General features: G+C 45.0%; 1 protein-coding gene across 17 annotated transcripts in view; it reads right to left on the reverse strand.

The window, feature by feature from the left end:
- Positions 1-425: 425 nt before the first annotated feature.
- Positions 426-14,522, reverse strand: part of LOC112224679 (peripheral plasma membrane protein CASK-like) — a 219,969-nt gene continuing 205,872 nt past the window's right edge. For 13 of the 17 annotated variants that reach the window (XM_042319927.1, XM_042319928.1, XM_042319926.1 and 10 more), the window contains 5 exons: positions 9,782-9,862; positions 9,598-9,678; positions 6,531-6,733; positions 5,668-5,751; positions 426-3,326 (listed from right to left, as the gene is read on the reverse strand). In XM_042319927.1, coding sequence (XP_042175861.1) covers positions 3,150-3,326; positions 5,668-5,751; positions 6,531-6,733; positions 9,598-9,678; positions 9,782-9,862 — 626 coding nt within the window. In that variant the 3' untranslated portion in view covers positions 426-3,149. The remainder of the gene's footprint in view (positions 3,327-5,667; positions 5,752-6,530; positions 6,734-9,597; positions 9,679-9,781; positions 9,863-14,522) is intronic. The other 4 variants (XM_042319929.1, XM_042319943.1, XM_042319934.1 and 1 more) reach the window with 1 other exon arrangement.

The following is a 14,522-nucleotide window of genomic DNA, read 5'->3' on the forward strand; positions in this document are numbered from 1 at the left end:
TGTGTGTGTGTGTGTGTGTGTGTGTGTGTGTGTGTGTGTGTGTGTGTGTGTGTGTGTGTGTGTGTGTGTGTGTGTGTGTGTGTGTGTGTGTGTGTGTGTGTGTGTGTGTGTGTGTGTGTGTGTGTGTGTGTGTGTGTGTGTGTGTGTGTGTGTGTGTGTGTGTGTGTGTGTGTGTGTGTGTGTGTGTGTGTGTGTGTGTGTGTCTGTGTGTGTGTGTGTGTGTGTGTGTGTGTGTGTGTGTGTGTGTGTGTCTGTGTGTGTGTCTGTGTGTGTGTGTGTGTGTGTGTGTGTGTGTGTGTGTGTGTGTGTGTGTGTGTGTGTGTGTGTGTGTGTGTGTGTGTGTGTGTGTGTGTGTGTGTGTGTGTGTGTGTGTGTGTGTGTGTGTGTGTGTGTGTGAGAGAGAAAGAAAGAGAGAGACACAGGCGCAGGTTACATTTTCAACACAAAAGGAAATATATATATTTTTAAATCATATTGAAGAACTTTATCATTGTAGATTATTTTACACTGGGGCAGTCATACATATATAATCATCAGTCATATTTCATATACAGAGTTATTCATATACACAAACTGCCTACTGTTCCTTTGCAAAGCCTTCACCTTGCAAAATGCAGTGTGTACACATCCTTTTTGATCCAGAATACAAATCAGGGTTAATCTATCGTTGATTAAACTGAATTAAAACATTAGTACTCTCAGACAACACATTTCTGAAATGGCAAAACAGGAATCAGTTGTAATTTGACCCCCTCCTCTTAATTTTCTTATACAACAAATCAGGACAATTTTATTTTAACAAACACATCGATCTCGCTACCATGGTCGATTTGGAAAAATCTGTTGTTTTAGAAATGTTGTTTGAAATGCCAAGGGATGTGCATAGGCTTCAAGGTTATTTTTGATGGTTATTTCCTGCTCCCCTTGCTTCCATTGGTCAAGTGGAGTCTTCCAGACGCGTGGAATGTTGGTGGAATGTTGGTTTTCAGTAGAGAGTGCTTTTTTTTACAGCAGGACACTGGGAACACTGATGGACTGACCTTGACGGATAGATGGCGTGTAAGCTTGCGAATGTCCAACATGCACGAGACCTCATTCAAATCTCTAAAACATTTCTGGATTTGTTTAGAAGAGACAGTATCTTGTGGAGGTGTGAGTGTGTGTCTGCAGGGGAGAGGGGTGGGGGTGGCTAGGGTGATAACATGTACAGTCAAAATGAAGCAAGATGAAACTTAACTACATTACGTGAATAATGATAGAGTGAGCTTAGAGAAAGTTCACAATAAAGGCTAATACATAGAGCTGAGGGATTAGTGCTTTTCTAGGTCGGTTTTGGTTTGATTGATTATTATTTGATTTGAAATGCATTCTGAAATAATGACCTTTTCTTTCTTTATTTTAATGGAAATTCCAAAGCCAAAAATTGTGAACATTCTTATTGCGAAAACATTCCAAATATTCCACTGTCTCGGTCAGGTCCACATTGAGTAGACATCGATAGAAACATAGGAAATTACTCTGAAGTAATACAATATTTCAGTTGTGTATATTACTTGGTTTTTATTTGATGACGTTGTTACTTTTCATTCCTCAAAGTCATCTTATCGCTGTTCAGGCAGTAGCAGTCAGCCAGATAATGTTTTCTCTGTTCTCCCCATATTGTTCTGTCTTTAGTCATCCTATTTAGCTAGGCTAGCTGTACAGCTGTCTGACAAAATCCTTTTACTAGTTGTTCAAATAATATTTGCTTAATGAAAGCTACAACTCCCTTCAGCCAAGTGGCCCACATAGTTCTTGAGTTGATTTATTTTGTGAATTATTTGATTTCTCTCTAGAGAAACAGTGCATTTGGGCTCACACAAAAAAATGAACTAAATGGAATTCAAGTTATTGAACCTACATCTTGTTGAAAAATGTCGAAAATCACCCGAAATGAATCTCTCAGCACTACTAATAAAGGAGAGGAGTAAAGGATCAATACAGAGGTGTTTGAGAGCCAGATAAATGGAGGCTGGAGTGTTTGTGTGGTTTTCTTCAGTCTGTCCAGCGAGAGAGAAAGAGAATATGCAGGAAAAGAGCTGTAACACAGAGACAGCTGACACATCGATCACACCGACAGCATCACTGCGCAAAATGATACACAGCGTCATCTGGATATGTGTGCAACAAAAAGTTCAACATTCACCTTCTGCTACCATTTCTGTCAAACCGTCTAGCATGCACATGTTCAATATATCCAATGTATTTTACCACACAGAACACATTACAACTGCCTCTGAAAAACAATGCTGCAAGGCAAACGCAGCGTACCATTGGAAATGAATGTACTTCTGGTGTACGGAAATGCAATGACACTGTGGGTGTAATCGAGAAAAAAACCTCAACATCCATGAAGGATGGGGTAATGGGGCCACAGCCGGTAACAGGATGCAGAAGGCTGCAGTGCACTACGAGGGGAGGAGATATAGTACTGTCTCTTTAAAACAAACTTCTACAAAAATGTTGCCTCCTAGCTAATACAGACATGACTATATCTATTTGTTTATACAACACTACGGCTAGGTAGTCTGTAAGGGCAGAATCTCATCGGCTGCTGCAGGTCATAATGCAGTAGATGGAGGATTTCAATTGACGGCTGAAGGTCATGTGCAGTACACAGAGGTTTCTGATTGGTTGAGGTGCTTTTCTTTTCCTGAAGGAATGATGTGAGTTTTTCATAGAGAATAATAGAGGCCTCAAGTGACCAAAAGGTCCTATTAGCATGGGCAGCTAAGGGCTTCCACCATGCTTCGGTCATTTTAAAGTAGTCAAAGTAGTCAGCTGGGTGGAGATTCCTATGGGTTGTTTCTTCAATGGTGCTGCCCATGCTGTCACAGATGCGATAATGGCACAGCTACAAAGAGGAGTCCTCTATCTCTATGGAGTTTTCGCAGAGATGCATCGCTGAGGAGGGGGAGAAGGGGAGGGGGAGCTAAAGAGAAGTCATTGGGGAGGGGAGAGGTGTTGTCCATAAAGGTCCAGTAGGACAGAGAGGGGAGGGGAGGGGAGGGGAGGGGGAGAAAGCAGAGGAGAGGAGAGGACGAGAGGAGAGGAGGAGAGGAGGAGAAGGCAGAGGAGAGGAGAGGAGAGGAGGGCTTTGTGTTTTTTCCTCAGTAGACCCAGGACACAGGGATCCACTGTGCGTTGGTACAGACCAGGTCTATAGCCTCCTCTAGGTGTCTGATGGTCTCATCTATCTCGTTGTTGATTATGGTCTGGTCAAAGTAATGGGCATAGGTCTTCTGGAGAATTTCTGACTCCTTCTGAAGATGCTGCAATGATTCGTCCTACAGAGAGAGAAAAAGAGGGGGGAGGAGCGAGAGAACGAGAGAGAGAGACATAATAAGACACAGACAGAGATGTGATGCCAATAAAGCAGTTTTAAATTAAACTGACAGAGAAAGAGTGAGTGTGTAGAGTGGACGAGTAGGGATTCAGGACAGTGCTTCGGTAGGCCTGGCCCTGGTGTCGTCAGTGAGAGGAGACTGGAGGAGAGAATTGAGCTGGTTTACTGAGGTAATACTACCACACAATAGACCACTACTGACTATGGCCAACGTTTTCTCTACTCATACTTACTGGCAGCCTCCTGCACCACCTGGGGAGCTGAGAGCCAGTCAACCGAACGCAAGAGAAACGGAAAAATAGAAGCTCACAAATACTGCATGCAAAATAAACCAGTGAAGAAAGCGATGAGAGAAGAAAAAGAAAATGTCGGAGTGCAGAAAAAAAGAAGAGTGCCAAGAGAGTCATGATACCCAGAAAACCTAGAGGTCAAACAGGGAAATGGTTCCAGTTGTTTTTCCACCTTTAAGGCCGTGTTTAGTGTAGGCTTACCCTGTTGTGACATTTTGATAACCGTGTAAATCTCTTTAGGTCAAGGTGACTTTTATTAATATATTTGCCTGTATTTATCCCCCAAAAACATGGCTATCGTAAAGAACTACAAATGCCATAATGATCTGGACGAAACTGCCGAGGCAAAGGTAAGAATATCTGGATTAACTATCTAATGTTAACTAAACGTAGTAATGAATAAATAGGCTACATTTCTTTAAATGGACAATTCTGTGAACTGTCTTGTGCAAGTTTTAAATGGACACAATACCTGATAGCAAAGGTGTCAGCTAGAGATGACATGCAGGAGCTTGCAGGGAGTTACAGTTTTGCATGATGTCTACTTTGATGCAAATTAGCATTTTCGAATCTGAGAGTAAATAGAGCAGAATATATTGATAAAAGTCACCTTGTCTGAAAGAGATTTACATGGTTATCAAAACATCACACCAGAGTAAACCTACACAAAACACAGCCCTTATATTAAGTGTTTCTAAAATCCCCTATGGGAAAAATGAATGGTGGAAAATGATTGGAACCATTTCCCTGTTTGAGCGCAAGGTTTTATAGGTATTATGACACCTCCACTGTGTGGCTCTATAGCTGCAGTGTCCCCAGTTTATAGCTGCAGTGTCCCCAGTTTATAGCTGCAGTGTCCCCAGTTTATAGCTGCAGTGTCCCCAGTTTATAGCTGCAGTGTCCCCAGTTTATAGCTGCAGTGTCCCCAGTTTATAGCTGCAGTGTCCCCAGTTTATAGCTGCAGTGTCCCCAGTTTATAGCTGCAGTGTCCCCAGTTTAGCTGCAGTGTCCCCAGTGTCCCCAGTTGTCCCCATTTATAGCTGCAGTGTCCCCAGTTTATAGCTGCAGTGTCCCCAGTTTATAGCTGCAGTGTCCCCAGTTTATAGCTGCAGTGTCCCCTGCAGTGTCCCCAGTTTATAGCTGCAGTGTCCCCAGTTTATAGCTGCAGTGTCCCCAGTTTATAGCTGCAGTGTCCCCAGTTTATAGCTGCAGCAGTGTCCCCAGTGTCCCCAGTTTATAGCTGCAGTGTCCCCAGTTTATAGCTGCAGTGTCCCCAGTTTATAGCTGCAGTGTCCCCAGTTTATAGCTGCAGTGTCCCCAGTTTATAGCTGCAGTGTCCCCATAGCTGCAGTTCCCCAGTTTATAGCTGCAGTGTCCCCAGTTTATAGCTGCAGTGTCCCCAGTTTATAGCTGCAGTGTCCCCAGTTTATAGCTGCAGTGTCCCCAGTTTATAGCTGCAGTGTCCCCAGTTTATAGCTGCAGTCCCCAGTTTATAGCCAGTGTCCCCAGTTTATAGCTGCAGTGTCCCCAGTTTATAGCTGCAGTGTCCCAGTTTATAGCTGCAGTGTCCCAAGTTTATAGCTGCAGTGTCCCCAGTTTATAGCTGCAGTGTCCCCAGTTTATAGCTGCAGTGTCCCCAGTTTATAGCTGCAGTGTCCCCAGTGTCCCCAGTTTATAGCTGCAGTGTCCCCAGTTTATAGCTGCAGTGTCCCCAGTTTATAGCTGCAGTGTCCCCAGTTTATAGCTGCAGTGTCCCCAGTTTATAGCTGCAGTGTCCCCAGTTTATAGCTGTGTGTGTGTGTGTGTGTGTGTGTGTGTGTGTGTGTGTGTGTGTGTGTGTGTGTGTGTGTGTGTGTGTGTGTGTGTGTGTGTGTGTGTGTGTGTGTGTGTGTGAGTGTGTGTGGTGTGTGAGTGAGTGAGTGAGTGAGTGAGTGAGTGAGTGAGTGAGTGAGTGAGTGAGTGAGTGAGTGAGTGTGTGAGTGAGTGAGTTACCTCATTGATGCCAGGGGTAATGGTTGGTGCAGCAATGAAAACAACGTAAGGAGCGAACTCCGCTGTCCGCAGGACCTTCAGGGCCTAATGGAGAATTGGTTACAGGTCAACTGGGCTGTTTGTATGTGAGAAGACCTGCCTGAGAAGACCCTCGGCTTTCACAAGCACACATGACAAAACATCTAGATTATGTGGAATGTTTTGTTCACACTGTAGAGATAGAGGACTCCAGTGCCCAGAACCCCATTTAGCATGGCCAGTGCCATTGAGGACGTTCACCATTTTGAAGTAGTCAACTAGGTGGGACTTCCTATGGGTTAAGGAAGCATCACATAATCCATCCAGGTCATCAGGAAGGATCAGCCAATGAATTACACTGGTGAGACAACATCCCATAACTGAAGGTGGTAGTGAATTGCCAACCTTGGATTTACACCTGTTCAAACAACACACTCTAGGTGGCAGTATGCACCCTTTCGGTTTGTTAAGCAACTCATAGAAGTGGTAGAAGAAGAAAATAGACTACTTCAAAATGGAGAAGACCTCAATTGCGCTGCCCATTCTCTCACAGACACCATAATGAAACAGATACAAGGTTGTGTCCTCTAACTATCTCTATGGTTCACGCACACACACACACACACACACATAGACATACACATATACACACACACACACACACACACACACACACACACACACACACACACACACACACACACACACACACACACACACACACACACACACACACACACACACACACACACACACACACACACACACACACACACACACACACACACACACACACACACACACACACACACACACACACACACACACACACACACACACACCACCTGTGGCTCTACGTCCAGTATGGAGATGAGTCCCTGCTCGTGGATCTGGCGGAGGGTCTCTAGCCGCGTGCCGTACATGGCGTCCTCGTGACTACCGTACTCCAGGTAGTCATTGTTACTGATGTCCTGCATCATCTGGTCATGTGACACAAAGTAGTAGTTCTTCCCATTTTCCTCGTCCTTCTTAGGAAGTCTGGTTGTGTCTGGTGGAGGGAGGGTGTAAGGATGAGATGAAAGAGAGGAGGGGGTCGGGGAGGGGGTTAAGTAAGAACGATAACCACAACGGATGGTCAAAGTGAGTGAGTGAATGAGTCAGTGTGTAGTATGTTTATGTGAAGACGGCGCCGTTAGAGGATAATGTTTTACATGCTCCTAACCAACTGTGCTATTTTGTTAAAAATGGTAAAATCATATGTTTCACCGATTCGTGGCTGAACAACGCGGATACGGATAATATAGAGATGGCGGGACTTTCCATGCACTGGCAGAACAGAGAAGAAGCTACGTCTGGTAAGACGAGGGGTGGGTGTGTGTGTCTTTTTGTCAATAACAGCTGGTGCGCGATGTCTAATATTAAAGACATCTCTAGGTATTGTTCACCTGAGGTAGAGTACCTTATGATAAGCTGTAGACCACACTATCTACCAAGACAGTTCTCATCTGTATTATTCGTAGCCGTCTATTTACCACCACAGACTTATGCTGGCACTAAGACCGCACTCAAACAACTCTATAAGGCCATAAGAAAACAAGAAAATGCTCATCCAGAAGCGGCGCTCCTAGTGGCCAGGGACTTTAATGCAGACAAACTTAGACCACCTTTACTCCACATACAGAGATGCATACAAAGCTCTCCCCCGCCCTCCATTTGGCAAATCTGACCACAATTCTATCCTCCTGATTCCTGCTTACAAGCAAAAACTAAAGCAGGAAGTATCAGTGACACGCTCCATACGGAAGTGGTCAGATGACGCGGATGCTACGCTATGGGACTGTTTTGCTTGCACAGACTGGACTATGTTCCGGGTATTCATTCAATGGCATTGAGGAGTATACCACCTCAGTCATCGGCTTCATCAATAAGCGCATCAACAACGTTGTCAGGCAACATCCGCATTGAGCTAAAGGCTAGAGCTACCGCTTTCAAGGAGCGGAACACTGATCCGGACAGAAATCCTGCTATGCCCCCAAAAGAACCATCAAACAAGCAAATCACCAATACAGGATTAAGATTGAATCCTACTACACCTGCTCTGATGCTCATCGGATGTGTCAGGGCTATTACGTGTCAGGGCTAAACTATTACGGACTACAAAGGGAAACCCAGACGCGAGCTGCCCAGTGACGCGAGCCTACCAGACGAGCTAAATGCCTTTTATGCTCGCTTTGAGGCAAGCAACACTGAAGCATGCACGAGAGCACCAGCTGTTCTGGATGACTGTGTGATAACGGTCTCGGTAGCCGATGTGAGAAAGACGTTTAAACAGGTCAACATCCACAAAGCCGCGGGGCCAGACAGATTACCAGGACGTGTACTCAAAGCATGAAAGGCTGGTCATGGCTCACATCAACAGCATCCTCCCGGATACCCTAGACCCACTCCAATTCGCATACCGCCCCAACAGATCCACAGATGACGCAATCTCAATCGCACTCCACACCGCCCTTTCACACCTGGACAAAAGGAACACTTATGTGAGAATGATGTTCATTGATTACAGGTCAGCGTTCAACACCATAGTGCCGACGAAGCTCATCACTAAGATAAGGACCCTTGGACTAAATACCTCCCTCTGCAACTGGATCCTGGACTTCCTAACGGGCTGCCCCCAGATGGTAAGGGTTGGCAACAACACATCTGCAACACTGATCCTCAACCCTGGGGCCTCTCAGGGGTGTGTATTTAGTCCCGTCCTGTACTCCCTGTTCACCCACGACTCCGTGGCCAAACACGGCTCCAACACCATCATTAAGTTTGCTGACGACACAACAGTGGTAGGCCTGATCACCGACAACGATGAGACAGCCTATAGGGAAGAGGGCAGAGAACTGGCAGTGTGGTGCCAGGACAACAACCTCTCCCTCAATGTGAGCAAGACAAAGGAGCTGATCGTGGACTACAGGAAAAGGAGGGCCGAACAGGCCCCCATTAACATCGACAGGGCTGTAGTGGAGCGGATCGAGAGTTTCAAGTTCCTTGGTGTCCACATCACCAACAGACTATCATCATCCAAACTCACCAAGACAGTCTTTGAAGAGGGAACGACAAAACCTTTTCCCCTCAGGAGACTGAAAAGATTTGGCATGGGTCCCCAGATCCTCAAAAAGTTTTACAGCTGCACCATCGAGAGCATTCTGACCGGTTGCATCACTGCCTGGTATGGCAACTGCACGGCAGCTGACCGTAAAGTGCTACAGGAGGTAGTGCGTACAGCCCAGTACATCACTGGGGCCAAGCTTCCTGCCATCCAGGACCTATATAATAGGCTGTGTCAGTGGAAAGTCCATAAAATTGTCAGAGACTCCAGTCACCAAAGTCATAGACGGTTTTCTCTGCTACCGCATGGCAAGCGGTACCAGAGTACCAAGTCTAGGACCAAAAGGCTCCTTAACAGCTTCTACCCCCAAGTCATAAGACTGCTGAACAATTCATCAAATGGCCACCTGATGATTTACATTGACCACCATTTGTTTTGTACACTGCTGCTACTCGCTCTTTATTATCTATGCATAGTCACTTCACCCCTAATTACATGTACACATTACCTCAACTAACCTGTACCTCCACACACTGACTTGGTACCAGTACCCCCCTGTATATAGCCTCGTTATGATTATTTTATTGTGTTACTTTGTTATTATTTGTAACTTTTGTTTATTTGGTAAATATTTTCTTAACTCTTCTTGAACTGCACTATTGGTTAAGGGCTTGTAGGTAAGCACTTCACTGTTAAGGTCTAAACTTGATGTATTCGGCGCATGTAACAAATCAATTTAGATTTGATTTATTGTCTGTGAAATGGGGTATGTGAATCTGTGTGTGTGTGTGTTTGTGTGTGTGTCTTACGTGGGATTGGGTAGGCAAATCTGTCGGGGTGTTTTGTGATTAGTGTGTTCTTGATGTGTCTTCTGCCCACTCCATGGGCCCCTGTAGAAGAGAGAGCCCTCAGTCAGAACTGAGAACACCACCTAGTACCCTTAGCCAATACAGCATTATCCTTTATAATGCCAGATTATATATTTCTACTTACCTAACAAGACTAGTGTTTTCCTCTTGAATGCAGGCAGTTTCACTACCTCTTCATACGTGACAAGATCTAATTGGTCGAATACTGGAGAAAGGGAGGCAAGGAAAGAGAGAGGGATAGTGAGACACTATGAAAGAGAGGTAAAGACCGACACCCAGAGAAGGGCATCTTACACGGGGACAACACAGGACCCTAATATTAAGGTGAGAGAATGCCTGGGACAACACAGGACCCTAACATTAAGGTGAGAGAATGCCTGGGACAACACAGGACCCTAACATTAAGGTGAGAGAATGCCTGGGACAACACAGGACCCTAACATTAAGGTGAGAGAATGCCTGGGACAACACAGGACCCTAACATTAAGGTGAGAGAATGCCTGGGACAACACAGGACCCTAACATTAAGGTGAGAGAATGCCTGGGACAACACAGGACCCTAACATTAAGGTGAGAGAATGCCTGGGACAACACAGGACCCTAACATTAAGGTGAGAGAATGCCTGGGACAACACAGGATCCTAACATTAAGGTGAGAGAATTCCTGGGACAACACAGGACCCTAACATTAAGGTGAGAGAATGCCTGGGACAACACAGGACCCTAACATTAAGGTGAGAGAATGCTTGGGACAACACAGGACCCTAACATTAAGGTGAGAGAATGCCTGGGACAACACAGGACCCTAACATTAAGGTGAGAGAATGCCTGGGACAACACAGGACCCTAACATTAAGGTGAGAGAATGCCTGGGACAACACAGGACCCTAACATTAAGGTGAGAGAATGCCTGGGACAACACAGGACCCTAACATTAAGGTGAGAGAATGCCTGGGACAACACAGGACCCTAACATTAAGGTGAGAGAATGCCTGGGACAACACAGGACCCTAACATTAAGGTGAGAGAATGCCTCGGACAGTTAGTTGGGCATGGAGACAATGAACATAGCCTGGGGACTTGAGTGTTTCAACATACAACAACACTAGGACTGAGAAGGACAAGGTGGCTGAAACAGAAACAGACAAGCACCCAGGCTAGCCATGAGATGAAGAGGTAGACATTTTGTCTGTGACAATTAGTGACAGTTATTGACAATTAGTGACAGTTATTGACAATTAGTGACAGTTGGGAGATAATTCCCAATTAGGGAATGATCTATGATGTTACAAGGAGAGATAGAGCTTGATCTTCTCCCTTGGAGTCGTATAAGTACAAGGCCCTGTATGTCCTAAAACGTGACATCATTAAGTCAAATAGCTAAATCAGAGGAGTGATTTATTATAACCCAGTCTAAAGCCCTAATCCAATGAGATGAAGAAGAGAGATTTGTGTAAGACTGTTCACACATGACGGGACAACGATGGAGAATATTGTGTTTTCCTTCTGGTCTGATGTGACCTCTGTGACGATCATGACATTCTGTCAGCCGGTTATTATCATTTAAGAGACTGCCGGTCTCACGATAATTTACCATTAATTAACATAAACCAGATTAGCGTCTCCAGGCCTCCATGCATACAAGTCTCATACAAGCCTATAATGTGCACCTGTGGAACATCTACATTTAAAAAGTGATACCACAATGTGTGTGTTTTACGTTTGTGTTTATTGATATATAAAACGATGGATGGATAGAAGAAGAGCTGAATGAGAGAACACAGGACGCGACACTCCTGGGTGTCTGTACAGCATACAGCAAAGAGCATATGTTCTTACCCAGCATACATTACACCTCTACTGAACCTAACAGCTGTGTCTGACAGGGGAAATACAACACTCAGTACGCCATGTACAGTACTCTGTCTGGAATAGAAGCTCTCTCTCTCTCTCTGCTCTGTTCTCTCATTGGCTGGCATGTGTCCATGAACTTGTGCCGACCTTTAACCTTATGTGCAACGTGTCACATTCTGAGAATGACGCTCAGGGATATCAAATGGGGAATCTTTCCCTGAGGAATATATGTATAATGTTAAAAATCAAACTAACTACATGTGAAACACACAACACCAAAATCAACTAAATATATGGGTGAGGAGGGAAAACCAAAAAAACACACACATGCAAATACACAGACAAACTGCAAAGCTACGTTCTATCTGTTTTGTGCTGGATCTCTGTTGCTCTGAGCAGGTGCGACAGGAACCAAATGGAAACATCGGGAGTAGTGCTGAGCAATTAGTGCTTTTTTGAGGTCAGTTCGTTTTCGGTTTGATTGTTCAAAAATAATCCTGGTTTTCAATTTCGGTTTAGATTTTTTTTGGGTTGAATGCTGTAACAACACAATAAACAATTAATACAAGTCCCGTGATGGTAGTAACTGTCCATTACTGTCTATGATTTATTAACCATCATTTATTCACATTACTTTAACTCAGTATTTCAGTTGTTGTGTATATTACATTTGTTTTATTTGATGACTTCATTATTTCATTCCAAGTCAACATCTCATCTCTACAGAGCTGCTGTCTATGCTGTTTGACAAAATCACTATTATGTAGTTCTACAAAGTAAATAATGTAAGTCATGCATTTACATCGATCACATAGATGTGCAATGAATTATGGTCATTGTATTTAATTATCACATTTTATGCGCTAAACTATATTGAATATTGGCCTGTTGGAAACTACAACTCCCTACTACAGTGCACAGTTCGGGCTGAATCTGATTTATCTCTAGAGAAACTGTGCAATGTGTTGACTGAGCTTACAGAAAAAAAACGAACAAAATGCAATTCAAATAATTGAACCGACGTCACACAATTTCAGTAAATCGCTCAGCACTAGTTAGGAGTGACAGCTGGTCAACTGAAAGGTTCATAATAACGCAAATAAAAAAAATGATGAGAGGCAGAATGAGACAGACTTAGAGACAGACACATAGATACAGAGACATAGAGAGAGAGAGAGAGAGAGAGAGAGAGAGAGAGAGAGAGAGAGAGAGAGCCAAAAGAGGCGTTAGCTAGCCAGCTACTGTCACTGGTTGTTACTTACATGCAGAGAGGCCGTTTGGAGGGGGACAGCGTGAGAGATGGACAGGGGTTCAGTTACACAACAATATAGAAGTTACCACAGATACAGCAATACAACAATACAACTCTGACGCAGCAAAGCTCTGATGCACTGCTTTATATTACTAACCAAACGGAGTAGGATGAAGTTGCTCCCAGACACTGATCTAAGGCCAGTTTTTGTATTTTAAGATCAGGATTTGGGCAGGGTATACTGACCTGACCTTAGATACTGTATGTGTCTAAAGGGCAACTTCTACCCAGAGCGTCACACTCTGGCCTCTTGAGGAGGGAAAGTAGGAATGATTCATCTTTATAGAGTTAAAATGGGACCTAATCATAGGCCTCATACTGTGAACATGCTGCCAGCTATCCCCTACATCACCTCTCATTCTCTCACATGCTACCAGCTATCCCCTACATCACCTCTCATTCTCTCACATGCTACCAGCTATCCCCTACATCACCTCTCATTCTCTCACATGCTACCAGCTATTCACCACATCACCTCTCATTCTCTCACATGCTACCAGCTATTCACCACATCACCTCTCATTCTCTCCTCTCATTCACCTCTCATTCTCATGCTACCAGCTATCCCCAGCCTCTCATTCTCTCACATGCTACCAGCTATCCCCTACATCACCTCTCATTCTCTCACATGCTACCAGCTATCCCCTACATCACCTCTCATTCTCTCACATGCTACCAGCTATTCACCACATCACCTCTCATTCTCTCACATGCTACCAGCTATTCACCACATCACCTCTCATTCTCTCCTCTACTACTTGAGCATATTGATGAGTCTCCCCTAATCTGCAACCTCCAGGCCCACTTCCCTTTCCCATATCCCCTCCCTGTCCCTGTCCCCTCCCTGTCCCTGTCCCCTTCCTGTCCCTATCCCCCTCACACCCTCCCTGTCCCTGTCCCCTCCATGCCCCTATCCCCGTCCCTATCCGCTCCATGTCCCTGCTCCCCTCTCCCTGCTCCCCCTCCCTGTCCCTGCTCCCCCTCCCTGTCCCTGTCCCCCTCCCCCTGCTCCCCCTCCCTGTCCCTGCTCCCCCTCCTCATACGTACGTTGACATTTAATGTCATCAGTCTTGCCCTGGAGGCAGAACTGAGCGGTTTCAAAAATGTCTACATCGTAAAAAGACATGAAAACAAACATCTGCTTTTTGGTCTTAATTTAAGGTCAGGGTTTGGCATTAGGGCTAGCAGCATGGTTAACTTCAGGGTTAGGTTTAAAATCAGATTTGATGACTTTGTGGCTATGCTAACTAGCTATGCTAACACCCAGCTGTGCCCGATACCCAGCTCAACTCCCATAATCCCTTGGGAACAGCTCAGTGCAGATGTAGGCTGACATGTGCAAACATCTTTACACAATTAACTGACAAAAAAAAATGAATTCTCCCAACAACAAAATCTATATAATACCCTCTCTCCTCTCCAGGCTTCTCAGTGAACAGGACTGGTGGAGAGGCTGACAGCTGATCTCTGGTCAGTGATGCTCTGCTGTTACTGGTTACTGTTGTCATTTAAGCTGCTCCATAGACGCACATGGCAGTGTCAGTTTGTCCTGCACATTGACCCTGGCCTGGTCTCCAGAGATCACAGTGACCAGAGATGACAGACACCAGAGATGACAGACACCAGATACCACCGACACCAGAGACCGCCGACACCAGAGACCGCCGACACCAGAGACCGCCGACACCAGACACCACAG

This window comes from Oncorhynchus tshawytscha, linkage group LG03 (genome assembly GCF_018296145.1).
Source record: "Oncorhynchus tshawytscha isolate Ot180627B linkage group LG03, Otsh_v2.0, whole genome shotgun sequence".
Classification (NCBI taxonomy): domain Eukaryota; kingdom Metazoa; phylum Chordata; class Actinopteri; order Salmoniformes; family Salmonidae; genus Oncorhynchus; species Oncorhynchus tshawytscha.